The sequence below is a fragment of the Callithrix jacchus genome, chromosome 17 (assembly GCF_049354715.1).
Source record: "Callithrix jacchus isolate 240 chromosome 17, calJac240_pri, whole genome shotgun sequence".
NCBI lineage: Eukaryota > Metazoa > Chordata > Mammalia > Primates > Cebidae > Callithrix > Callithrix jacchus.
Window position 1 is genome coordinate 54,267,001 of NC_133518.1, and position 26,113 is coordinate 54,293,113.

The window sequence follows — 26,113 nt, forward strand, 5'->3', positions numbered from 1 at the left end:
TGCATGCTATCCACTATGCCCCTGAGCAATTTGCTAACTGTCCGTTCTTGCCTCAGGCCTAATCAAAGCAATGATTGATACCTGACATTTTTGGCCTGGTTCTTCCTACTGCACTTGTGCCTTGGCAGGCTTGCCCTGATGAAATATAATCTTCCTCAAATCTGGGAAGCAGGCATGCCAGGGACTCCTTTCCAGCTACCATGGTGACAGGTGACCTGCCACCTTGTCCACATGACACTGGGGGCCCTCTCAGCAATGTTCAAGGAGTTCTTGCGCTCTCAATATGGGACCTGGGAGGTCAGAATTTATTTCCGATTCCATGTTTATGGAGGGAGTTCTTAAGCCTCAGCCCAAGCTGAAGCATTCCCTGCAGTAACCAAGCTGGGTCCCAGGATGGCAAAGGAAGTCACACTGTCTTAATATAGCCACAGTTCAGGCTTGTTTTTCTAACGGCCATGTCAGCTGGTTCTGAGCACAGGAAGTGCCAAAGCTTGAAGGAGGTGGAAATGCTCCTTGATTCTGACACCAGCAGTAATGGAATATTCCGCTTATCGGTCATCGCTCAGAATGAGCCACGTCTCTATCAGCAGGACTCACTGAGCAGAGCTTTCCAGGAAAGACGTTCTTAATTCCTTATTTGCCACAAAGTTGGGTGATCTCTCTCAAGGAAATTGTTCCTCAGTTACCAAAGCTTTTTTTTTTTTCATTTTAAACAGACATTGCAGGAGAGGATTTTTTTTTTTTTTTTTTTGAGAGATAGAGTCTTTTTCTGTCACCCAGGCTGGACAGAGTCTTGCTCTGTCCCCCAGGCTGGAGTGCATCTTAACTCACTGCAACATCCGCCTCCCGGGTTCAAGCTATTCTCCTGCCTCAGCTTCCCAAGTAGCTGAAACTATAGGCATGTAATACCATGCCCAGCTAATTTTTGTATTTTTTAGTAGAGATGGGGTTTTACTATATGTTAGCCAGGCTGATCTCAAACTCCTGACCTCAGGTGATCCACCTGCCTCAACCTCTGAAAGTGCTGGGTTATAGGCATGAGTCACCGTGCCAGACCAAGATTTTAATAATAAAGTCCACAACTGCTTTTCTGGGCTTGCCTGGAGGCAAGTCCTGAAGCATGAAGGTAAGAGAAGAAGTGATGTGGGGAAAACTGATCTCAACCCAACGCTAGATTCTAACCCTGGCTCTGAAACTAGCTGAATGGAGGGGTCCTGGGCAAGCAAATCCACCTCCTTGGCCCTCAGCTTCCTTGTGAATAACCTGAGGAGACTGGATTAAGTGGCCTCTGTAACCTTCTGGCACAGAAATTACTATCCGAAATTCCTTCTGAATTTCTGATTTTTGGCTTTGGAATGACTTAACAATAACTTGCAGAGACTCTCAGCACTGCTGGCCCAACAAACAAAGAGTATGTGAGACTCTATGCTAGCCTATTAATTCATGATAAAAACGAAGTACCCCAGCAGGCTTCTAGGGCTAACAACTCGTTATCTGCCGACTGAAATGGCACCAACACCGAGGGTTTTCAGCATTCCCGGGTTGTTTGCAACGTCTTGTCGAAAGCGTGGGCTCATTTCTCTAACTTCTCAGAGCTCCCAGATGTGGTTTTAGTGTAGCTTTTACAATTCTAATGGAATCAGTCTCAGCAGGCTCAAGAAATGGCCTTCCTGGCTTTGGTTATCACCAGGAACAAGGAAAAGACCAATACTGACCGAGACAGAAGGAAGCCAGGAGGCTTCTTGAACCCAAGCTTAAAATATTATGGATGGAAATCATTAGGTGGGGATAAAGTGATATCAGAAAAGATTTCTCCCCTATTTTTTTTCCTTTTTTATCTGAGCCTACTTTTAAGAAATTGGTATCTGTGGCATCATTGTGAAACCATTACCATGTTACTCATGATCAAACTTTGAAAACAGGACTGGAAGACTGTAACTTCAGAAGTCACCGTGCAGTCTAAATTATCCAGGTTGGAGCCTGTGTTCTTTCTAAATTGACTGAGAAAAGACCAGAATTGACTTCATAGTGTTGTTATGTTTCTGAACCCTGGTTGCACATTAGAATCACATGGAGCTTAAAAAAAATAGCCAAACACATGCCGAAAGCTCACTCCAGGTCTTTGGAAAATAAGGCCTAGATATGGAGTCAAGGAGTAGCGAACTTGGTACTACAACCATTGCTCCTGATGTGGGGGAATCTGCACATCTGTATTCAATCACCAGCCCCACCCCCAGGTGATCTTGATGTAAGACCAAGTTTGTGGGCCACAGATCCAGCATAAGGAACTAATTAAAAGAATGGGAAAAGCTTCCATCCAAAGATGTTTACCTCTCAGAATTAAATATAAGACATCCAAGGCTGTCTCTAGAGCAGTCATGTCACATCACATGGCTTAACACAAGAGCCTGCTGACCAGAGGGAGTTCCGAATGAACAACTGCCTTAAGTGCATTAAGAAACCCAAGAGAAATGGTCACTTACAAATTGCAGGCCTGAGTAGGGGAAAACCACCCTATTGTTGAGACCCAGAAGACCCCTCAACAGCAGGAAAATATCTAGGCTTATCTTCAAAACTCCATTTGTGTCTAGGACACTGAAGCATAAAATAGGTTTTCTGGGTAAATGACCGTATCTGGCTTCCACTCCTAGCTGCTTTGGTTGAGACACCCTTGTTTTCATGAACCAAATATCCACTCTTGCTTCCGGCCTTGGGCACAGTTTGAATGGAGCATTGTATCTCATCCACTTCAAACTATGGCTAGCCCAGAAATGCCAGCAGCTTCTGGAAGTGGTGCTGCTCCTGTCCGCTAGCCCAGAGGACATTGGCGTCTAGGTCTACAGAATATCTCTGATTGACACCACTTGTCTGCCACTCCACATGCCCCCCCAAGTCAGGAAGTTCTGACCTCAGGCAGGTGGTAAGCCCTGGGATCCTTACCTGCTTGCCTCGTTTTCCTGGTCTTCCTGTGGGTCCTCGGTGTCCTGATATCCCAGGTTCACCCTTTGGACCCATTTCACCCTGGAAAGAGGAAAGAGAAGCAAGAGGGGAATTAGGGCATGTGGAGAGGGCACATCTACACAGGTCTAGCCAGTCATTGGCTACAAGGGCAGTCTACTTGATTCTTCCGAGTCTATTCCAACTGGGCTTCCCTGGAAGGTCGGGAGAGTGATGAAGTCATGAGAAAGGTAGACATGTCTTTCAAGGAAGAGGAGGGAAGGAAGAAGGTAACTCTGAGTGGGTTATCTGTTATCTGACAGGGACAGCTGTGGAGTAGCACACATTTTGATGGCCAAACAGGAGAGACAAACCATCACCCAGAACAGACAGTGGAAGGCTTGGGCATCCAGCACAATGTGCCTGTGTGACTTACTACAAGCTGTCTAGGAATACACTTTCCCTTCTAGTTAGAATTTTATCTTGTGCTTTGTTATGTCTCGTTTTTAGCACAAATTTAAATCTGGAGGTTTTTAAATGACTGGACACAGTTTTGCCAACTGTCATCTTTGGGAAGATTCTTCTCATTTAATGACTCTTACTTAGAATCATGTACTTGCCCACTCTTAGTAAGCACTGGTTTGAGTTCCAGCTTACTTCCATTTGATTTGGATGAAAGCTCTTTTGTGGGGAGAGATGTTCCAAACATATGTTCAAATATTCAATGTAATTATTGAAAAAGGCATGGAGAACAATGGCAACAATATTCCTATTTGAAAAGCTCTGTGTTCAACTATCCAAACCAAATGTACTCGGGCGGGCGTATTGGCTCATGCTTGTAATCCCAACACTTTGGGAGGCCAAGGTGGGCAGATCACCTGAGGTCGGGAGTTTGAGATCAGCCTGGCCAACATGGTGAAACCCCTTCTCTACTAAAAAATTTAGTCAGGCATGGTGGTGCATGCCTGTAATCCCAGCTACTCGGGAGGGTGAGGCAGGAGAATTGCTTGAACCTGGGAGGTGGAGTTTGCAGTGAGCCAAGACTGTGCCATTGTACTCCAGCCTGGGCGACAAGAACGAAACTCTGTCCCCCAACTCCAAAAAAAAAAACGTATCCATTGCAGAATTTCATAGTTTAAGGCCAATATTTCACAAACCCCATTTCTCCATCTTAGTTTCTCTCCCTCTTCCCCATGTTCTTCTTGGACTCCGGCCCCACTTACTGTTTCTTTGGGTTATGAACCCACAGCTTACTATCTCCAGTAATCCCCCAACAGCCCAGAATGTGCCGCCAACAAGATAAATTTAGCAATAGCAACCATGAGTGTTTGTTAGTCAGCAGCCAGTGCCCAAGAAGAGCTGTCCAGCTACTTAGAGAGAACAATAAACATCCAGGCACTTTTTCACATGCGGGTCAGAGGAGGTATAACACAATGGAAAATTCCAGGGAACACCTGTATTTGGAAAGGATCAAGCATAAAGCTCTGAAATTATCTGTCAGCTCAGTCAGTGTTTCCTTACCCAAGCCACCAGTGTCTTGTTTCACCAAGAATTGTCCTTAAATGTATTATTTCTTTCCAACCCACACATCCTTCAACATTCTCTAGGGAATGGGAGAGTGTGAGAGGATAGGATGGATGCCACATGGCCATGGAGATGATTGCAGCTTTCCCTTGGCTGTTTAGAGAGGCTCGGGATGTCGTTTTGGCTGGGAGAAAACAACACAGCAGCATTTTTTCCCCCAGATATTGTCAGAAGGAAGTGTGGCCCTTCTATATCAGCTGGAAGCAGTCAGGAATTCCTTGATCTAATTTCTCTCCCAAGACCTAATTATGTTCATTATATCAGCTCTGTCTTAAAACAGCCTGTCATAGAAGGGGAAGACAGCTTTTCAGATGGGAAGTCGAGTAAATGGTGCAGAGGACAGAGAAGCTGCCATACTTGATTTACAGTAATTTATTATGCTTTGACATTCACTGTTGCCCTGAATGAAGAGCTGGTCTAAATATTTTTAAGTAAAACTGTTTTTTCTCTTTTAACATTTCTTTTAATTTGCTTATATAATTAATCTATTTTTTTAACCCAACACCCTACCTGAAGCAGCAGAGTATAGTTTCTGACAGCTTAAGGTGGTGATATAATACATTAATGCAGGATGATTGAAAATATTTAAGCATGCTCCACTGACTAGAAAAGGTCAGATAAAAATTGTCTTAGTTTGGGAAATAAAACTTTGAGGTGAGCTTTTAAAAAGCAAAAATACTAACAAAGCATCCCCTTTGCATGCTTGAAGAATATGATGGTTTGAGACCTAGGTTAAAATAACAATTTCCAATGTCAGTGTCTCACAGTGTGAGGCGCCAGCACGATGTTAGCTTAGGAGCTGCTCCAAATGGCCATATATGCACTTTCCTCTCTTTATTCTCTCACATTCCCCTCATCTACTCTCATTCTTCTTCCCCAGCTCTAACCCTCAGTACAAGTTTCAAAAAATCTGTTGGTCAACAGTCACCTTCACAATTTTTGTTGTCTCTATATACAACTGATTTTGCTATTTACTGAATATTTTTTCTTTTTTTTTTTTTTTTTTGCAGAGACATGGTCTTGCTCTGTCGCTCAGGCTGGAGTGCAGTGGGGTAATCTCAGCTCATTGTAGCCTCAATCACCTGGGCTCAAGCAGCCTCCTGAGCCGCTGGGACTACAGACATGTGCCACTATGAACTGCTAATTTTTTTCTTAAGAGATGGGGTAGCAGTATATTGCCCAGGCTGAACATTTTTTTCTTTAAGTTACCTGAACAGATTCCTTTTTGATTAAGCCCTGTTGCAAGCAAGAGATCCACTAAATATTTAACTATTTATTTATTTTTCGAGACAGGGTCTGGCTCTGTGGCCCAGGCTGGAGTGTGGTGATGTGATCATGGCTCACCGCAGCTTTGATTCCTGGGCTCAGGCCACCCTCCCGCCTCAGCTTCCTGAGTATCTGGGACTACGAGTACACACTACCATGCATAGTTTTGTATGCTTTTCTTGGTAGAGATGGGATTTCACCATGTTGCCCAGGCTGGTCTTGAACTCCTGGGCTCAAGCCATCTGCCCACCTTGGCCTCCCTAAGTGCTGGCCAATATTTAACTATTTAAATATAAAATTTAACTATAAAAAAATGTTAGCAGTCTTCAGTTCAAATACTTTTGTGTCCTTCTGGCAGTATGTGCACCACCCTTGAAGAAGGACTGCAATAAGGCACGATGACCTTCAGCTAAAGACACCTGGGCCTTACATTGGGGCCTGCATCCTGAGAGGGGCTTTGACCCTTGTAGCTAAGACCTGAGTCCCTTGTGAGAAAGGTTTCTGCATTTTAATATGACCACAGCCCTATAAGAGGTAGGAAAAGGAAAAATGCAAAAACAACAAACAAACAAAAACCACACACACACACAAACAAACAAAAAATCGAAAAGCCAGAAGGGTTGTCCTTTCCTTCCCATTGAGCTGGAGGGAGGCCCCAGACCACCCTGCCACCCTCTCCCCAGGGTGAAAGGCAACTTGCTTCCCATCCCAAACTAGATGTTTCCATGGTTAAACACACCATCCCTCCTGATAACAAAGATGTAGAGCTCTTTTTGTTGTGCTTGGAGGACCTCATATTTTTACTGAGGCCTATTTTCACTACCCCAAGGTTACTTACTTTCTGCCCCAACATTCCAGGAAATCCCGGGAAACCCTGTGAAAAGAGCAACAGATATTATGACTGCCTCTGAAATAAACCTGAAACAGCTGTGGATGGACTTTGTCGGTCATTTTCAAAATGGAGGCCTCTCCATCAGTCCATCCTCAGTCCACAGATGGGGTGGGTGGGGACTGCCACTTGCATTGACATTTATTATTTCTATGGAAAGGTTTTCTCCATTACCTTTTCTCCTTTGGGACCCAAGTCACCCTTTTCACCTCTGGATCCCTAGGAAGAAACCACAGGAGAAAAAGTCAATGAGTTAATATCCTGGGAGGGAAATTCAAGCATTTCAAACTGAAAAGTTCCCTAAACCAAAACCCTAATTTTACAAGTGAAGAAACAGGCTCAGAGATGTCAGGTGACTTGTCCAGGGAAGGAATGCTTTGTAATCTACTTTTTGTTGAACCCCGAAGACCTCTTGCATTCATAAAGGACAACTCACAGAAAATTCTGGGCCCCAAATCCTCTCTCATCCCATAGGAAATTTTTCCACAGGTTGATGCTGGTTTTTATTTGCTTTTTTGGCCAGGTCAGAAGGTTGTGTGGTGACAGCTTGGCCTAAAGACATGCATCACCAATTTCCTCCAGCACTCCGTGCGAACTGTGCTTTTTCTCTACCTGGCACGGCCTTCATTTGCTTATCTGCTCCACATGAGGGGCCTCTGCTGCTACAGGGAGCCCTTCTCTTACAGGCCTGCCCTGGTTCAGGAGGTCTCTCACTTCTCTCAGTCCACTGGCAAAGGGCGAGGAATAGCTAAGGATGGTGGCTTCAGTTGCAGACTAAAGAGAGGCCTGGGCCCATCCTCTGTACATCTGATTCCAAAGCCAGTAGCCCAGACCAGGCTCTGGGATACCATCCAAGAAAAGCACTAACCTTTTCCCCTCTGGATCCAGGATAGCCCTAAAAGAAAGCAGAAGGTACATTTATAATCAGCCCTGTAGGACTTTTGAGTTTAGTATAAGAATAGAGGGAATTCCTGAATGTGGTGATCGGTGTGTCTCCACATTGCACTGTTTTAGTGGGGCTGCAGCACCAAACACAAAGATGTCCCAGAGGGTTGTGTTTATACCAGGCTTAAAGGGAACATTGCTTTTATCACCCTGCAAAGGCCTGATCAAAGGTTTCCATCTGCTCTGATGTCCAGAAACTTGGTTTTCCTGCCCAGGAGAATAGTGGGAATGGCATCCCTATGCCCCTGCATCCCAGGGCATGATATTCTCCAAAGTACTGGTAAAGGCAAGCACCCTGGCTGGTAAGGGCAGGCTCTCCAATATCCGTGACATTCCCTAGTTCATGACTGCTGCCCCAACCAGTCCCTATGTTTGTAGACAGCAGCTGCTCCAGAGCCTTACTGAGAAGATCTGGAATGTCCATCTGGATCACACACTGACCTTGGAGCCCATTGGTCCTCTTGACCCTGGCAAGCCCATCATACCCAGGTCACCTTTTTCACCCTGTGGGAATTAGAAGAAGTAAAGACCCACAGTGACATTTCTTAGAGAAATGAAGCCAGGAGAGTCACAGGCAAGACTGGGAAGGAACTGGGGATATCAGGGATGGCTTGTAAACTGGAGGACTCCAGATGCACCTACTTACTCCCTCCCAGGGTCCTGAAGCTCCATACTCTACATTTCATTCTTGTGTTTAAGATTAAATATAAAATGAAAATGCCCAAGTTGAAGGAGATACCCACACCAACTGCTCACTAAGATGTTGTAAGTGGTAGTACATAGTATTTTCCTAGTGAGGATAGTGAGAGAGTAGAGGAGGAGGCATGAGGACTCCACTGGGGCCTCAGAAAACAAGGTGTCAACACATGCAAAAAATTTGCCTGCTTTGCTCTTTGCATAGGAAGGCTCTTCAGAATGATTTGTAGTTGGGACTTCCAGCACTCACCCTCTGTACTGAAAACACTCTATACCAGTACTAACCAATAGAAATATAAGGTGAGCCACATACTTAATTTTAAACTTTTAAAAGAAGTCACCTTGAAGTAAAAGTAAATGAATGAAGTTAATTTTAATAGATCTCATTTAATCTAATTAATTTAATCATCATAACATGTAATCTATATAAACATTATTGAGATATTTTACATTGTGTTTTTCATAATAAGTACCTGAAATCTGCTGTGTAATTTACATTTAAAACACATCTCCATTCGGATGCTAAATTTTCATCCAAAATATTTGATCTGTATTTAGAGATCATAAAATTTATAGTTGAAAAAGCAGATTCATACATTCAAGTTGCTCCAAACATACTTTAACATTTTCAAATAATTGAATTTAGGAAAGATTTTGAAATTCAAACAGTTAAAATTGAAAAATTAGGTTCCTTAGTAGCACTAGCAACATTCCACGGGCTTGAGGGTCACATGTGGCCACTGGCTGCTGTGCTGGACAGCTCAACTCCATGCAGAGGATTTTTAAAACATCCTTGACACTTTTCCTAAGAGGACTGGAAACACAGTTTTCCACAGCTATAATACAGCCAGTAAATGAACCAGAGCAGATGGTGAAATCTACCTGCCTAGCCCTGACTTCTGCAGGTAAAACTCCAAGTCACGGCCTCTGAACCCTCTAGTCTATGACTACCAATGAGAAAAACAGAGGCACCGATGGGGGTGTGCTTGCTTTCCATACCCTGAGTGAGGAAGGGAATTTCATCAGCACTCAGCAATCCCTCTCTGGATGTAGGATTTCCATCCTTCAGGGATCATAGTCATCTCAGGGAAACCAAAATGGGGTGCTAGTTCTCAGGATAAAGGAGAACCAGGGCCCCTGTAAAAGAGGGGAGCAGCCCCCTATTTCTCCTCCCATAGGAGCAGAGCTGTTGCACTGACCAAGGTCTTGCAGGCCAAGTGAAGGAGGAAGTGTCCGGCCTTGTGGCCAGTCCTTGAGCTCGCTTCTCTTCCCCATCTTGAGAAAGTGATTCCCTGACTATGTGCCAGAAGCCAGGAAAGCTGCCATCTTCCCCCCACTTGTTTTGACACCACATGAGCCCTGAGAGCATGCCACACTTACCCTAGGTCCTTCAGGGCCTGGCCAACCGATGGGCCCAGGCATGCCAGGAACACCTGGGGGGCCAGGTCTACCCTTCAAAGACCAAGAACAAAAGTCAGGGCAACTGGGCTTGTTTCTTTACTTCCAGTAAATATGTTTTGGCACACTGTGTTACCAAATGAGACCTTATTCTTCTCAAGAAATGGAGGGTGGTGAGAAAGGGATTCTAAACTTCTTGGTTTTTCAGTTTTTATCATTCTACCCACCCCACCCCCAAATCCCCTGTGTTCCAATGGGTTCTTCCCAAGGACATGCTATGCTATGAGACAGGATGACATTTGGGGAGCAACAGCAGATGCTGTTGGCACTCTTTCAAGGTCTTTTTTACTTGCTCAGATTGCCCATTGCCCAGAGGCTACTTTCCTTGCTGCTAACAGCTCATTCCTGCAACCTATAACTGCGGTTTGCCCTTGAGCAATTGGAACTGCCCAGTAATTTATGTAACTCCCCTTCCTGCAGCCAATAGACCAGGTTCCTTACCTTTGGGCAGTTGGTACTCTCAAGCTCTCCTTAGGGATCAAACTGCTAAAGCTGTACTTCACCTGATACCACACCCTTGCTTGGTTTCTAGCACTCCCCCTACAGGCTCCTCCTGAGAGTGGCCCCATAATAATGTATTCACTTGCACATGGTACCTGTCACCTCTGTCTCTGCCTGAGCCAGGGCTATGGAAGATCAAGCCCTGTGAGAGATAGTGGGTGCAGGTGCTAAGGGCCAATCTTGACCTTGTACCCATTAGCTAATTTCACAGTTAGTTAGAGATGTGAAGGGCTCAGCCCCTAAACCAGATATGCCAAGTCCTGGCATGTATACTGGTTTCTACTCTGGCCTCTCACATCCATGGCAGACATCACTAATCAATCATGGTCCTTGTAAAGTCTGAGCATGGAGATCACAGCAGAATATCCTTTGACCACTGCATGGAGACCACCCCAACACTTCAGACAGCCGCTGTGCTTCGCTATAGTTTTCATCTGTGCCCTAAAGAGTCGTAAGTTTGTTTTTCAAAGGTCTGTTTCAGGATCTTGTTGACAATGAAACCATTTAATGAACTATTTAACAAGAAATACAGTAATTTATATTTAGAGCCAGGGACATCTTTCTTGGCCAAAGTTTTGCACCCCTGTCTATAACCAAGATCTAGAAATTCAGTGCCAGTATCCACTGACTTCAGCAAATAAATATAATAGCTTTCTGATTTACTCCCTCTTGACACTAATGAGAGCCTTGATAACATGTGTTTGGTTCACTCAGAGCCACTGTGACCTTAAGTAACCTCCATTTATTTCAGCTGAGCCAAAAAGCAAAAGCCATTTGTTTCTGTCTGCTCTGGCACTTTATTCCAATTTAATCAAACAGACAATGAGAGTCATTCTGTGTCACTGGTTGGAGCTATGGAGGATTTCTCTGATGGGTAGCAGAACGATATGGTCTGAGGTGGGGGCAGGAAGTGAGGGGGTGGAACCTGGCCAGGCTTGGCAGCCCCTGGAGGAAGTCTGAATGCCTGGCAGTAGCAGGCTCCTGCTCCTAACCAAAGAAGCTGGCAGAAAGGGCAAGGTTACTACTGTTACCATCGAGACAGTAGCACCATCACTGTCCACCTGGGTATTAGTAGCCATTGAAGTGCATTGTTGGTCCCCATCCCTAGGAGCACACGCACACACATGCATATGGAGCACAGATGCCCCATGTGACACTCACAGAACAGCGCAGACCATACCTTCCTTCCTGGTCGGCCAAGCTCCCCCTATGGATGGAGAAGACAGGTGAGGAGAGGCTGCTTTGGAAGACACGTTCTGGAAGCAGAAGGCTAAGTAGACCTGATGACTGGGCATGGCGATGTGGCTCAGTTGCTTGGCTGCTTCTCAAAGCCCCACTGCATGTCAGTGGGCTACATCAAAATATACCAGTGGTATTCCATACCTGCTGCAGCAGCTAGCCACCATGGAGCTCATCCTCTCACACCAAGGCAGAGGTAGCACATGTTTGAAAATCTCAACTAGGAAATTCGCAGTGGCACCCCCAGAAAACAGGGAAAGAAGGGCTGAAGAAAGTAGTGGTTCATACCTTTTCTCCCTTTGGTCCTGTCTTGCCAGGAAGCCCCGGTGGACCCTAATCAATCAAGATAAAAAGTGAAGAAAAGACATATCAGTCCAGAGCCTAATGGATAAGGAGGCGTTTGGTACACCGGGCTCCTATAGCAGCAGCCTCATTCTCTGGGCAGATGTAGGGCTACAGGGTCCCATGGCTCTTCCTGTGCCCTCCAGCCCCAGTCCCCTCCTCTGTTCTTCCTCCTAGCTTTCTCTGAGCTGTGTTTCCAGTGGCTCCATGGTTGCAATTCTTACATATCTACTCTCTGTGGTTTTAATTTTTTTCTCTGTAACTCTTTGTTTGCCTAAAACATCCCAAGTGTTTGTTGAGAGTAACCAAAGAGTCTTGAATCAATGTCATTTGTTGAAAACAAGAGGCTTCATCACCTCTCATATCTTTTCAGTAACTTGCCAAACTTTCCTGGGGGCTTGACAAGAGACAAGTTAAGTTTTGCACACAGCAGCAGCTGCCACCTTGGGAATTCCCATGGTCAATCTGTGGGTACTAGGTGCCAAATAGTAATTTTCCTTTCTTCAGCAGGAAAAATTCTTCTTTTTAAGGCACTAAGAATGTGGGCAAATAAATAGCGCATTATCATCCCATTGGAGAGGAGCTGACTCCAGCTCAGGGACTCTACAACTCACTGCATCAAAGCTTTGCACATCCACAGCCAGAATGTGTCTGCAAAATGCTCAGTCAGCTGTTTCCAAATGCTCCAAAATAGCAGAAAGGAAATTCATCAAAATTCCCCAGGCCCCCACTGCACTCCCAGGATCTGCAGGTGAACAAGCAAAATGCAAAGCCTGTTTGAAATATGATTTCTATAAAACTTGTCCAAATGACAAACAGCTCCCCTCAGCCAGTGGTTCCCAAGTCTATCAGCACATTAGAAGTCCCTGGAGATGTTTGAAAAGTCCCACAACCCAGGCCCTATTCCAGCCCAATTAAATAACAACCTTAGGCTGGGTGGGGTGGCTCATGCCTGTAATTTCAGTGTTTTGGGAGGCCGTGGAAGGATTGCTTGAGCCCAGGAGTTCGACACTAACTGGGTCAACATGGTGAGACCCTGTCTCCACAAAATATTAAGAAATTAGCCAGGTATGGTAGCACATGCACCTGTGGTCCCAGCTACTTGGGAGGCTGGGGTAGGAGGTTCACTTGGAGGCTGCAGTTAGCTGTGATCAAGCCACTGCACTCAAACCTAGGTGGCACAGTGAGACCCTCTCTCTAACAATAATAATAATAAATAGCAATTTCAGGTGAGGAGGAATAAGCATCAGTAATTTCTGAAGCTCCCCCAGGGAACTGTAATGTGCAGATAAGTTTGAAAACCACTCTCTTTGGTTTATTTACCTTCTATTTTTGGATGGGGAAGCAGGGTGGTGGTGTGGGGGGGAGGGTGGGGGCTCATTCCATTCTCTTGATTCTTCCAAGCCTTAGTTCTTTCTGTTTCTTGAAGTGGACTAGAACTATTTCACAAGGTCACTGTGCTCCATCTCAGTGCCTCTCAAACTTTAATGTGAGGATGACTCACTCCATTCACTTGTTGGAGGGGTGGTATCTTGTTAGAATGCAGATTCTGTTGGAATGAATTTGTCAGGGGGATGAGACTCTGCATTTCTAACCAGCTCCCACATGATGCCAATGTTGCTGGTTCACGGACCTCACTTTGAGTAGGGGCAGCATCCACACTGTGTTCTGGCTACACAGGACCCTGCAGCTGGGCAACACAGCCTCCACGTGCTTCAGAGGGGACTGCACAAGGTTAGAGATGTGTGTGACCAGAGAGCTGCTGTTCTGAGGTCAGCAGAAAATCCCCCTTTTCTTTTCTATGGTCCATGGGTTCTCACATGCCTGAGACCTATTAGAGTAGACTGCTGAAGATGGGAAGATAGAAATGCCCCTCCAAGGATTCTCATCTTGTTTTTCTGCAGGCTTCCCAGCTTCTCCATGGCAGCCTCTGGCCAACTCTGGGTTCAAAGTCCTGTTTTCTTTCCTGCATTCAAAGTAATTATGGAGAACCTATCCCAACCCCGTGCACAGTTGTAGACGCGGAATATAATAGTGAGAGAGATGGACAGTGTCTGTTCCCATAGACCAAGGCTTGATACATGCTTTCTTTAGAAATCTACATCGTTAATATCTTAGGATTTGTGGGCCACATTTGGTCTCTGTCACAACTACTCAACTCTGCCTTTGTCCTTCAAAGCAGCCACAGACAATAAAACTTCAACGTTTTTTGAAACTTTGTTGCAGGATTTGATCCAGAGGTAGAGTTTGCCAACCCCTGCCATTGAGCTTATGTTTTACAGAGGGGAGACCAGGAACAGAAAAACAAATAAGCAAACTGTAACAGGATGAGAAAATCATGCATAGAATTAAAATAGGTCATTGTGGCAGAGAGTGACTGGTGGTGGGTGCAGGCAGAAGGCTACTTTAGACTCAGTGGTTGAGTGGCTGGTGGAAGGCATGTCTAAGGAGGTGGCATGGAAACTGAGTCCTGAGTGGCTACAAGGAGCTGGACATGATAGAAGCCAGAAAGACGAACATTCCAAACAGCAGGAACCGCAAGTACAAAGGCCCTATGGCTGAAGCAAGCTTGGAGTGTCTGAGGACCCAAGAGATGGTCACTGTGGCTGAGTCAAGGGGACAATAAGTGGTGTGAGATGCTGTAGAAGACACAGGCCAGAGTCCCCTCCTGTGGGGCTTTGCCATCCAGGTGAACCTTCAAGTGTCCAGAAGCCATAGGAGAGTTTAACCAGGTGGGTGATATCATTTCTACACCCCCTGCATGGGAAGGCACCTGGGGAACTAACTGCTCCCTGCACCCTCTTTTTCCCTGTGGAAGGCCCAGGCCCAACTGTCCCTCACCAATGGAGCACCCTCTTGGAGGCAGGCCAAAGGGGCCAGGAGTCTGTGGGGTGGGGTCTCTGAAAGGTACTCTTGTTTGTCTAGGAATCTTTTCTCCAGAATTTTGCCTGTTCATCACTCTCCCCCGTAGCTTTGATGGGAAGGGGTGGGCTGCTTGGGGGCCCAGTGAGGCAGGAAACAAGCTCCTCTGTGCCTCCACTTTCCTGTGCTGAGCACAGGCACCTCTGGGTCCACAGGTGGGGTCAATGGTTCCATAAGGGGCACTGCCATCAACTGTTTGTCTGATTGTAACTATAATAAAAACCACATCCATAGAGGCAGCATCCTTATTTGATTCCCCCAAAACCTAGTATCGTAGGGACAATTATTATCCCCATTGCATAGATGAGGAAATCAAGACTGGGAGGCCAGAATTCACCCAGCAAAGAGCCAGTGTTCTATCCACGTGGCTTTGGAACAGGAAGTAAACAAGAGAAGGAAAAACAGTTTTGCATCACATGAGAAGGGGCAGACACTAAGAAGCTTTGTGCAGTGGGCTTTCCTGCTCTAAACGGAAGACAGCGAGAGGGGACCGGTAGAGTGCACCAACCTGGGGGCCGGGAGGTCCAGGGGAGCCTAGTGAGCCTTGCATGCACGGAGACTGCGAGGTCTCCAGTTCCAGGATGAGATTCTTCATGTCTGGGGAGAGAAGCTTCAATACAAAGCAACACAGAGTTAGAGGTCAGGGGTCAGAGACAGAGGAAGGGTCATGATCCTGGACACAGACCTGCTCCGGGGTCAGGTCTCTAAGCCTGGCAATTCCCTGACACCCCAATGACTGCCCCAAGAAGATGACATCTTGGGCCACCAGCTTCTGTTCTCTCATCTGCTCTTGAGGCAAACCTGGCATATATGGATTCTTGCAGACACCTTGCAGCTACTTTAGATAGAGTTAGGAAGCTCATTTCAGGGGCCTCTATCCAATGTCTAGGTTAGCACTGTCCAATGGAAACATAACTAACATGAGCCACTGATAAGAGCAACATTGTAATTTTAAATTGTCTAGTAGTCACATTTCTACCTTTTAAGAAGGTAAAAAGAAAAAAAACGAAATTAATTTTAACAATATACTTTCTTTAACCCAACAAAACCCAAATATTATCATTTAACATAATTCAATATTGGAAAGTTAACTACTGAGATGGTTTACATTCTTTTTTCATACTAATTCTTCAAAATCCAGTATGCATTTTACATTTACAGCACATCTCATCTTGAACTAGCCACATTGCAAGTGCCAGAGTGCTGCATATGGCTAGTAAGTCCTGAACTGGACAGCCCAGGAGAACGAGCGTGGGAAGAAGCTGAGAATCCCACGTCCCTAGAATGCCCGGCTGTTGTCTTCTAGGCCAGTTTCCCGAATCTTGCTCTTTTCCTCACCTGGTCCTTTCTTTCCAAATTCTGCTCCCTCTCACACCTCAGTGTGGCTACAGGAGGACTATTTCCTGAGTCACCTCATGGAAATGGTCTATGTTAGGCACGGGCTATAGAAGGGAATTTCATAAACACTTGGGGAGAAGAAAAACAGAAGGGGAAATTCCATATTTGAGCAGCTGATGGGAACCCAGAAAGTTATATTATTAAATTCACCTCATTGTTTATGAGATGAGAAACTTTGCCCAATCCAATTCCTGCTGAGAAGAATCTCCCATCATTTATGTAAGATAATTGGAGAATGGACACACCCCAGAAACTGCAAAATGTCCATTCCAGGTCTCAGCCTCTGGGTGAGAGTGGAGGGTGGAGGCTCGAGGCTCTCAGAAATGATTCTGGAGGCAGCGCAGGTTGAGTGGGGCAGGCAGGCGGGGCTGTGGGCTGGGCACTAAGTAGCCTGCCCTTTTTTTCTCTCATAAATCCCAAACTACTCACCGGACTGCGGCCACCTCTGAAGAATGGTGGTGGGAACAATGGTGGTGGAGGGGGTGTCAGCAGGCAGCATGCTTTGTGGCCAGCACGCTTCTTCTGATCCAGGCCAGGAAGAGCTGTTCAGAGAAAACTGCTGCTCATTAGTGTGTAGTCAGTGCTGGGGCCTTTGTCACACCCACTATACCCAGGGAAGACACATCCTGCCACCCCATACTTCCAAATCTAAATCTAGCCTGTTAGATGCAGGTAGAACTCCTGTTTGCTACTTGACATAGCAATTACATCCTTGCCCTTGCCGTTGCTGGATTAAGATGGTTCACAAACAGGGAGATTACTTGTTTGGACACTGTGACCATTAGAAGGTTCATTTCTCCTTCCTCAGACACTGACTTGTCACTTTCTAGATGTAGCAGGAAATGCAAAGTTCAAACAGACTCATCCTATGCACCCAGTAGCTGAGGAGAAAAAAGTGCTTGCTAATAACTTTACTATTGTACTCAGAAAGACATTGTTTAGACAGGGAGGCAGGCAGGGCTGGAGGCAGCATCACTTACAGGACACCCAGATCCACGATTTAAACACACATATTGATTCTAGACTTTACAAACACATTCGCGTGTCACCCATTTCACTACAGAGTGACGGTTTAATGTCTCAATATATGGGCAGCCTAATCCGCAGTGTTAGGAAATGAAGGGCCCTGGGCCTTTGAAGCTTTATTTTCACTAAGAGTCTTGCCCATGTTCAATGTTAGCAAGTGTTCAGTGTCGAAGTGTGCCTTACAAAAGTACACAGATCTTGGGCCGTAAGTTACGGCCCAATAGATCTCCATAAGGTGAACATATCCTAGAAACTAGCACCCAAGTCAAGAAACAGCATTCTCCAGCACCCAGAAGCCCCTTCAAGCTCAAATCTCTTCACCCCTTTTCATCCTGAATTCTAACACTAGAGATTCATTCTGGCTAATTTTGAATTTTATGTAAATGGAATCATACAATATGAACTCTTGTCTTTGGCTTCTCTCTTAATGTAGCGTCTGCGGGAATCATCTAGGTTGTTGCTCATCGCTGTCACTGCTGAATAGAGTCCCACTGAGTGACTGTATCACAACCTACTCATCCATTCTGCTGAACATTGCTGACGTTCATTGGGTCGATACCACTACACACCCACCAGAATGGCTAACATGAAAATGACAGAATATACAAAATGTGGCAAGGATGTGGAACAACCACAACTATCACACATCAGCTGCCAGAATGTAAACTGATGCAACCTCTTTGAAAAATTGCTTGTTATCTTCTATTACCACTGAACCTAGACATACACTCTAGCCCAGCAATTTCACTCGTAGGTATTTACCAATAGAAAAGTGGGTGTATTTTCACCAAAATGCATGTACTAAAATGTTCATAGCAGCAAAATCCATAATCACCCAAAGCTATGGTTTTCCAGTTCTCAGTTTTGGTGTCGTGATGGTACCTTCACTTCCACCCCTTCACGATGCCTCTGACCTCACAGAACGCACATGCTCTCGGCCCTGATCCCAATTTTCTGTCTTATCTCCCAGGGGCCAGCATCTGTCAGCTATCTCCACCTTGTGCTCCAGGACCTGCCTCAGACACTAGGCAAGTGCCAAGTGCTTCCCAGAAGTTGCCAGGTCGTGCGGTGTCCACAGGAATGCTGGCTCCGTGCACACACCGTCCCTCGCATCCTTGATGATGGTGCATTCTACTGGCCTGTGCCAAAGGCCCTCAGCCTTCTCAGGCTGAATGCCACCTTTTGTGAGAAATATTTTGTAAAGACACCTGTATATCCAGAAATGAAATTCATAAATAATACAGGACGCTGATACATGATTTGAAAAATCAATATCATGCTCTGAATGCTATGTAAAAGAGAAATATAAGCAAGTGATTTATCATATAAAAGTAAACGTTTTGAGTATAACTGGTCAGACGCAACCATATTAGAATACATAATGCTGTAGTTAGATGCTCGCACTTATATGAAATCATGCTGAATGCAACAGCTCAAATACAGATGATGGTATTGGCAACTCACATGCTACAAGGGATGTGTCCACCATGTGATGTGATTTTCTGAAATAATAAACAACGCTGGGTAAAAATCCTGACTAGACAAAGCACAACCATTACTCTGTAACTGTAGTCTTAGAAAACTCAATTTATATTAAAACAGTGCTTTAAAAATGTTGCATAAAAGAGAATCTGGTTCTAGAATGAGATAATTATATATAGGTTTAAATGTTCCTTGGGACATTTCAAAATCATGTAGGATGTGGGACAATTCTGTCCCACCCTTTGCAAGATAGCTCTTACTGCTGACCCGGCTCAACAAAGAGAGTGGTGCTACCCATCCCAGCCTTTGAAACAACCAAAAATATCCTGAAAATTTCCAAAATGACCCCAGTGAAAACTGTTGGCCATCCAATGCTTGGTGCCTAGCTTGCTCACAAAAAGTTCCATAGGACCCAGCATCTAACACCAAAGCAGCATCCACTCCAAGTTGTACAAGTTAACAAGGGACTGAAGGAGTTCAGAAAAACAGGAACAACAGGTGGCCATCAGCTGGGTTGGACCTGGCCATCTTTTGAGAAAGATGGCATTCCTGCTAATTCTGGAAGACCAAGGAGAATTCAGATAAGAAGTCTTCCAGTCCATGAAAACATCTGGGGAAGTCACGGGTACTTGAGCTAGGCCTTGAAGGGCAAGGGCCAGCTGGAGAGGCAGGTGATGGGAGGAGGGGAGGCTCCCCAAGGAACAGGAGGAATGGCAGGAGAGAGACTGTTCCATTCAGGGCTACTTGGATTGTGAGAAACAGAATGAATAATGACAAATACCACTCACAGGGGATCTGGGGAAAAAGGAGATTTATTGTAAAGTTGAAAATGACAGAAAGAGCTGGAACCAACGCGTCAATGGGATATGACACTGTCCTGGTATTTCTCTCACCTTCCCCGGTCTGCTGTCCCCATCTCTCCTTTCGTGCTTCTTTCTGTGCACCTGACCCATTCCATCTACTCTGGTGTCTGCACACCCATCTCCCCATGACGGCTGACCCAGTCTTGCCTCACCTCTTTACCTCCCCCATCTGTTTTGTCTGGAACATCCCCTTGAGGGTCTTAGTTCAAACATCCACCATAGGAAACTTGTTTCCTATAAAGGAAGGACAGGATCAAAATGGTGCTGGAGAACACGTGTGCAGCCAGGTGACAGGCCACGGGGGTGGCTGAGCAGAGCCTGTCCTGGACTGGGCTCAGACCCAGTCTTTAGCAGGATCTCAGGGTCTGTCACCAGCTCAACAATGGCTGTGGGAGGAGTTTCTCCTGAAGAAGGTAAGGCAGAAAAGGAACTCAGTATGTCAAACCGGCTGGGTGTGGTGGCTCATGCCTGTAATCCCAGCACTTTGCGGGACCGAGGCTACACAAGGTGCTGGGTGAAGGAAGGGACTGGAGGCCATATATGGTCTGGAAAAATAATGGTGATGAGTGCACATTAGCCATGTGGGCCTGTCGGCCTCCCACTTGCTTTTGGAACACTGCAGCCTCAGCCCTGAGGCAAAGGAGAAGCAAAGGAGGAACTGCAGCCAGGGGACCTTAAAAAGGTTCCAGGATTGGTGCAAGCCTGCTGGCCTCCACCACCCAACAACGGAAGCTGGGATCAGGAGTTCGAGACCAGCCTGGCCAAATGGTGAAACACTGTCTCTACTAAAAATACCAAAATTTGCTGGGTGTGGTGGCGCGTGCCTGTAATTCCAGCTACTCAGGACGCTGAGACAGGAGAATCGCTCTAACTCGGGAGGCAGAGGTTGCAGTGAGCTGTCGTGCCATTACACTCTAGCCTGGGCAAGAGCCAAACTCCACCTCAAAAAAAAAAAAAGTTAAACACAGCACAGAGCCAAGACACTTCAAGCTCGTGGCCTAATGAAGAGGAGGCTCTCAAAGGAACAGTGGGTGGTGGGGTCAGGCTGTAGGGAAAGCTAGAAAGTTAATTTGGGGCTAGATTGTGCCATTTAAGCTTTAATCAGAAAGTTGTAGGAAGCCACGGCAGGTGGAGGGTAAAGGAAAGACAGGATCAAAATGGTGCTGGAGAACACGTGTGCAGGGAAGTGCAGGTGTGGGGAGGACAGGCTTAGAGGATGGGAGCATGCAGCAGGGCATGGGACAGGAAGGGGGCTACCAATGCAGAGAAACTGGGGGCCAACGTGCTGTAGCAAAAAAAGAGCAGGGAGAATCAAGGGTGGTTTTGAAGTTGCAGGGAACCCGGGGCAACAGTGGTCACAGTTTGAGACAGAAAAGTCACAGCAGGCACTAGTGTATAGGGAACGCTGCTAACTTGGTGTTAGACATTTATTCATTTGAGCACACTCTTTGCCAGTACAGGGCCAGGCTTTGTGGGAAGCAGAAATTACCTAAATGGTGTCTGTAGCTGGAAAGGCTTGCAGAGCTTAGAGGCCTTCTGTTTATACCCCAGTCCCTGCCCTCCCATAAGCAGCCCATCAAGAAGTGTTCAGGTGCCACCTCCACCAGGAAGCTTTCCTTGACTTCCCAGGCCAAGATTGAGTGTCCCTGTTATGTTTTTCTCTGGGTTTACCCCTCTGTTAGGTTTTCTCCATGGGAAAAATTTTCCTTGTATCTCTCTGACCAGACTGTGCTTTGAGGGCAGGAGCCAGCTTTTATCCCCAGAGTCTAGCACTGTATCTGGCATACACCAATCATTCCACAAATGTTTGCTGAATGAATAATGACAAATACCACATGCAATGCACCATTTAAGTGATTCAGACGTAGATATTCACCTAATCCTCACGGCAACCTTAGAAGCTAGGTACCACTCTTATCATCATCTCCATTTTCCAGATCCATTGACTGAGGCAAAGAGGTTAAGCAATTAGTCCAAAGCTATATAGCTAGTAAGTGACAGAGTCATGCAGTCTGGTGCCAGATCCCTTCCTCTTAAACTCTCCACCATGACTGCATGCAGTAGAATGAAGGTCTGGAACTACAAGTCCCATAACAACAACTTGGGGCTATAGTATCAATGCCCTCCAAGCAAAGGCCACAGGGAACCGACCTGGGTTTGTTGACTCACTGCAAAGAGGGAGAACACACGCCAGAAGGAACCATTGGGCATCTCAGTTAGAGGGTGCAGGAAAGGACTGATTCTTTTCCAGCTGAAAGGGTTGGGGCTTTTGCTAGGTGATTGAGGGGAGACTCTGAGGAAGCAAAGTCTGGCTTCACTCTGGATTCGACGCCATCAGGAAGAAAGGGCCATTCCATAATTGAGTATCTTAATTCATATCTAGAAGAAGAGAGGGGAGCAGCCTACAGCTGTGATTGGCCTTTTAAAAAGCAGCAGTCACTCATATTACCAAGGATAGGAGAATGTTCAGTTATTTTTGTGGTTGGATGATAGTCCTGTTTTCGTCTGTTTGGTTGTGCTTATAGAGTGATTTACTTTTGTCTCGATCCATCAAGGTCACAAGGTGCCCCTGTCTGATGTTGGTGTTCTGTGACATCGCTTCTTTGTGGCAGGAGAACACCATGCCGAGCTCTGTGTGTCCAGCAGCTCCAGCTGTCATAGGCTACTTTTCTTTTCTCGGTGGTAAAATAATCTGGCTACATTGTTCCAGAACTTGACATTAATGCCACTGTATTCCTCTTGTCTCCAAGTTTCCTAGAGTGTAAAGTCGCTAGGAGTGGGCAGCTTCCGTTGTCGGGTGGTGGAGGCCGGCAGGCTCGAACCAATCCTGGAACCTTTTTAAGGTCCCCTGGCTGCAGTTCCTCCTTTGCTTCTCTTTTGCCTCAGGGCTGAGGCTGCAGTGTTCCAAAAGCACCTGGGAGGCTGGCAGGCCCACATGGCTAATGTGCACTCATCACCATTATTTTTCCAGACCATATATGGCCTCCAGTCCCTTCCTGCACCCAGCACCCTGTGTGGCCTTCCACTGATGAAGAACCTTGTATCATTTAAAGCATCACTTCTCTCCTTTCTTCCTGGAAACTGGAGGCTTCCTCAGTGACCACAAATTATCAGCTGCATTTCCGGCTGAGGGCTCTGCATAGTTCCGCCCCCCCACCCCACCCCATTCCCTTCGCCCTTTCCCCCTTGACCCACTTTCTTCCCAGCAGGGGAAGGCTATCTATTTCTGCCCTTCCCCCACTCCCTGGAGCTGTTTGTTTTTAGCAGCCTAGTTTATTTACAGCTCCTTCCAGCTCAGAATATTTCCATCAGCTGGACGTGTTTGGGAGCAGCTTCCCCCTCCCCGTCCTTCCCAATCAACTAAGCCAGGACTTCACATGTCTATTTTGGTGTCATCTGAGTGGCCTGTGGGTATCTCTCATGGACCTTCTCTGTAGAATCATGTCTGAGCTCAGGCTTCAGTCTGGAAAAGCCCCGGAAGGCTCTGTTGTATTGAAAGCAATCCTGTGAGTATCTCCGTGGAGCCTGCAGAAACCTGGGTACAGCGAGTGGCTCAGCCCCAGGCAGCTGCCTTGGAAATGCCAGTCATCACGGAACTTCAGGACCTCATGCCCCAACTTAAAGACATCAAGGTCATGTTGTATGTGGCCAGTGCATTGCCAAATTGTGGGTAATTCTTTAATGCAGGCTTTGGGCAAGTGTTTGGGGCTTTTGTTGTTGATAATGCTGATTTTGCCCTTTGGACTCAATACCCATTCTTGAAAAGAAGACTTTCTCCTGTTTCATTTCAAGAAACTGAGGCACATCTTTGGAAAGTGATTCTCTCCGATTTACTCTTGGAAAGACATGGACTGGAATCAGAGTGTTAAGTCCGGGTGCAAGTGGCCATGTGAGCCAGTGCAACTCACTCAATCTGAAACTTAATTTCCTCATCTGTACCACAAGGAGTTTTGCCCAAATCATCCCCCAAATCCTTTAGTCTTTTGTTTGTTTGGTTTTTGAGATGAAGTCTCTGTTGCCCAGGCTGGAGTGCAATGGTGCATTCTTGGCCTACTGCAACCTCTGCCTCCTAGGTTCAAGCCATTCTCCTGCCTCAGCCTCCTGAGTAGCTGGGATTACAGGTGTGTGCCACCACACCCAGCTAATATTTATATTTTTAGGAGAGATGGGTTTTGTCATGTTGGCCAGGCTGGTCTTGAACTCCTAACCTCAGGTGATCCACCTGCCTCAGCTTCCCAAAGTGCTGGGATTACAGGTATGAGCCACTGCACCTGGCCTCCTTTAGTCCCTTTTTAAAATAAGTATGACACCAGGACCACCACCGTGTCCCTCTTCATCTCTCCTCTTGCAAGACCAGCCCCACAACAGGTTACTAGAAACAGCCTTTTCCATTTCTGCCTTCTCTCTTTGCATCAAGTAGCCTCCCCTCCCCAACCCCTCAATGCAACAAATGTGTCATGAGATGCTGCCAAAGGAAAGAAGTGACATAAGCATCCTGCCTCAGCAGTTTGGGAGAATTACAAGTGCAGCCATATAACTGTTATGCACCCGGCTGTCTAGTTGGTAGACTAGTCAGCTTTTTACTTCCTTTGGGGCCTTTCCCTGACTGTGGGAACTTACATGAGAAAGCAACCCAAGAGAAGAGAGAAGGCCAAAGGCACACTCTGTATGACATCTCCGACTGCTTTGACTTTACTGCAGTGAGTTGGGTCTCAGCTACAATAAAGTTCTTACGTTAACTGAATGAAATTTGCCCAAAATTTCCCGAGTCACATGTTCCATAGAAGGCTGCACCCTGCAACTTTCCTTTGATCCCCACAACAAACCTTGAAAAACAAACTCTGATCCTAAAAGTTGCAGGTAATTTGAACTTCTCTGAAAGACCATGCTGGAGTTTGACTTCTGCTGTATGTCTGCGAACAGGCAAGGATACAACCTACAAAGAACAATTGGTGGCTTGGCGGCTGTGCCTCTGAGCCAAATTACCCAAGGCAGTCCACTCAAGAGTGATGGAGAGTGTCTCAGCCACCCAATGCCAGCGGGTGCCCGGACCACAGAACATGATTTTACTTCAAAGCCAAGGTAGCAACTGCCAGCCAGCCAGCCTGAAGTCAAGGACACAAGAGGGACACAGACAAGTGCACACACTCGTAAGTATGTATGCCAGGTCCCCACCAGCTCTACTGTGAAACCCCTTTGCATTGCAATTTCAAAACTGGCTGAGAAGTTTAAATTTAAAGACTTTCACACTGAGAAACTGTCCTGTGAAAGAAAAAAAAAAAGTCAAGAAAACAAATTTAAAGGCTCCTAAAACCTCCTAGTACAGTCTGCTTTCCAAGAGCCTTTTTTCCAAAACAATGCGTGCACGCGTGCGCACATGCAACACACACACACACACACACACACACACACACAAACTCACCCAAGCAGCCCGCTGAGTAACAGAGCAGTCCTGAAATGATGAGCAGATAAGCGAGGCTGAATGATGAGCCCGTCATTGTGAGGCAAGGCCCAAAACGGACTGGCCAGGGAACACTAGCTGGAGACAGGCTGAGATTCGTCACGCCTCCGAGAGCTCTCAGTGCCTGGCCTGTTTGGCATTAGGAGTGGGAGTTGGCCAATCCCTGCTTTGATGTTGCTTCTGCCCCAGATGCCAGGGGTCTGGGGCCAGTCCTGAGCTCTCGGGAGCAGCAATGGGTAAGCAGCCCTGCTCTAGCTGGCCAAACACTGCTCTAGGGGAGGCTTAGAGGACAAGAGTGCCTTCAGGCCAGGGGAGGACATGAGGTTGGGAGCCCAGGGATACTTATCCCCCTGCAAACCAAGAGGAAATGGAGTGCAATCAGTCACACAGGCTGCTTTTTATTTGGCTCAAAAACCGCCTTGTCAATACTGCTCTGGTAAGCCTCAAAGTCAACCCCCAACAGAGACTGTCCAAGGGGAACCTGCCCTCCTCTGCTTCAGGGAACACCTTCATGGCCAGGGGTCCCAGCTATCATCTGGTCTGGGCCAAAGTGTTGCTGACAAAGCTAAACTTAACTAAACAACAACAAAACCACAAGCAAACAAACAAAATATATAGATTTCCAAAGGGTATGTGGGCAGGTTCATGAAGCCTGCCTATAAAATAGTAAAGCGGCATATACCAGTTACATGCTCAAATCTGTCTGATATTTTATAGGCACACCCCGGGCACAAGCATGGACACACACAATATTTTAGATTCTGAAAGACAAGCTTATTAGTATACCACTTAGCAATAAGCACTATTCTTTTAATCAGCTTAGTAAAGACCACAGGCCATAGCAGGAGTCAGCAAACTTTTTCTATAAAGGGCCTATAGTAAACATTTAGGCTTTGTGTGTCACACGGTCTCTGTTCAACCTCACTTTGCCGTTGTACAGGAAAGCAGCCATAGACAGTACATAAAGGAATGAGTGTGGCCATGTATTGTAAAAGTTTATTTACAAAAATAGGAGGCAGGCTGGATTTGGCCTACAGGCTGCAGTTTGCCAAGCCCTGCACTACAGCCTTCGAAAGAAAGGACACTTCTTGTGTTCATTCATTC

At 46.2% G+C, this 26,113-nt stretch overlaps 1 protein-coding gene and 1 long non-coding RNA gene across 13 annotated transcripts in view; both read right to left on the reverse strand.

Moving 5' to 3' along the window:
• COLQ (collagen like tail subunit of asymmetric acetylcholinesterase) overlaps positions 1–26,113 on the reverse strand; it is a 93,921-nt gene that overhangs the window by 15,844 nt on the left and 51,964 nt on the right. For 9 of the 12 annotated variants that reach the window (XR_004735979.3, XM_078354306.1, XM_035278385.3 and 6 more), the window contains exons 2-11: positions 16,607–16,719; positions 15,288–15,389; positions 11,804–11,848; positions 11,457–11,483; positions 9,698–9,769; positions 8,063–8,125; positions 7,545–7,571; positions 6,851–6,895; positions 6,626–6,661; positions 2,941–3,021 (exon numbers count right to left, since the gene is read on the reverse strand). Coding sequence is in view for 11 of the 12 variants with exons in the window: in XM_035278385.3 (XP_035134276.1) it covers positions 2,941–3,021; positions 6,626–6,661; positions 6,851–6,895; positions 7,545–7,571; positions 8,063–8,125; positions 9,698–9,769; positions 11,457–11,483; positions 11,804–11,848; positions 15,288–15,389; positions 16,607–16,719 (611 nt within the window). In the remaining variant the exon portion in view is untranslated. Of the gene's footprint in view, positions 1–2,940; positions 3,022–6,625; positions 6,662–6,850; positions 6,896–7,544; positions 7,572–8,062; positions 8,126–9,697; positions 9,770–11,456; positions 11,484–11,803; positions 11,849–15,287; positions 15,390–16,117; positions 16,222–16,606; positions 16,720–24,970; positions 25,072–26,113 lie in introns of those variants that run through there. The other 3 variants (XM_035278382.3, XM_002759631.5, XM_078354307.1) reach the window with 2 other exon arrangements.
• On the reverse strand, positions 13,187–13,605 carry LOC144579936 (uncharacterized). The gene is made up of 2 exons (XR_013528661.1): positions 13,491–13,605; positions 13,187–13,406 (listed from the first exon to the last, which is right to left on the reverse strand). It is a non-coding gene; the product is annotated as an uncharacterized LOC144579936 (long non-coding RNA).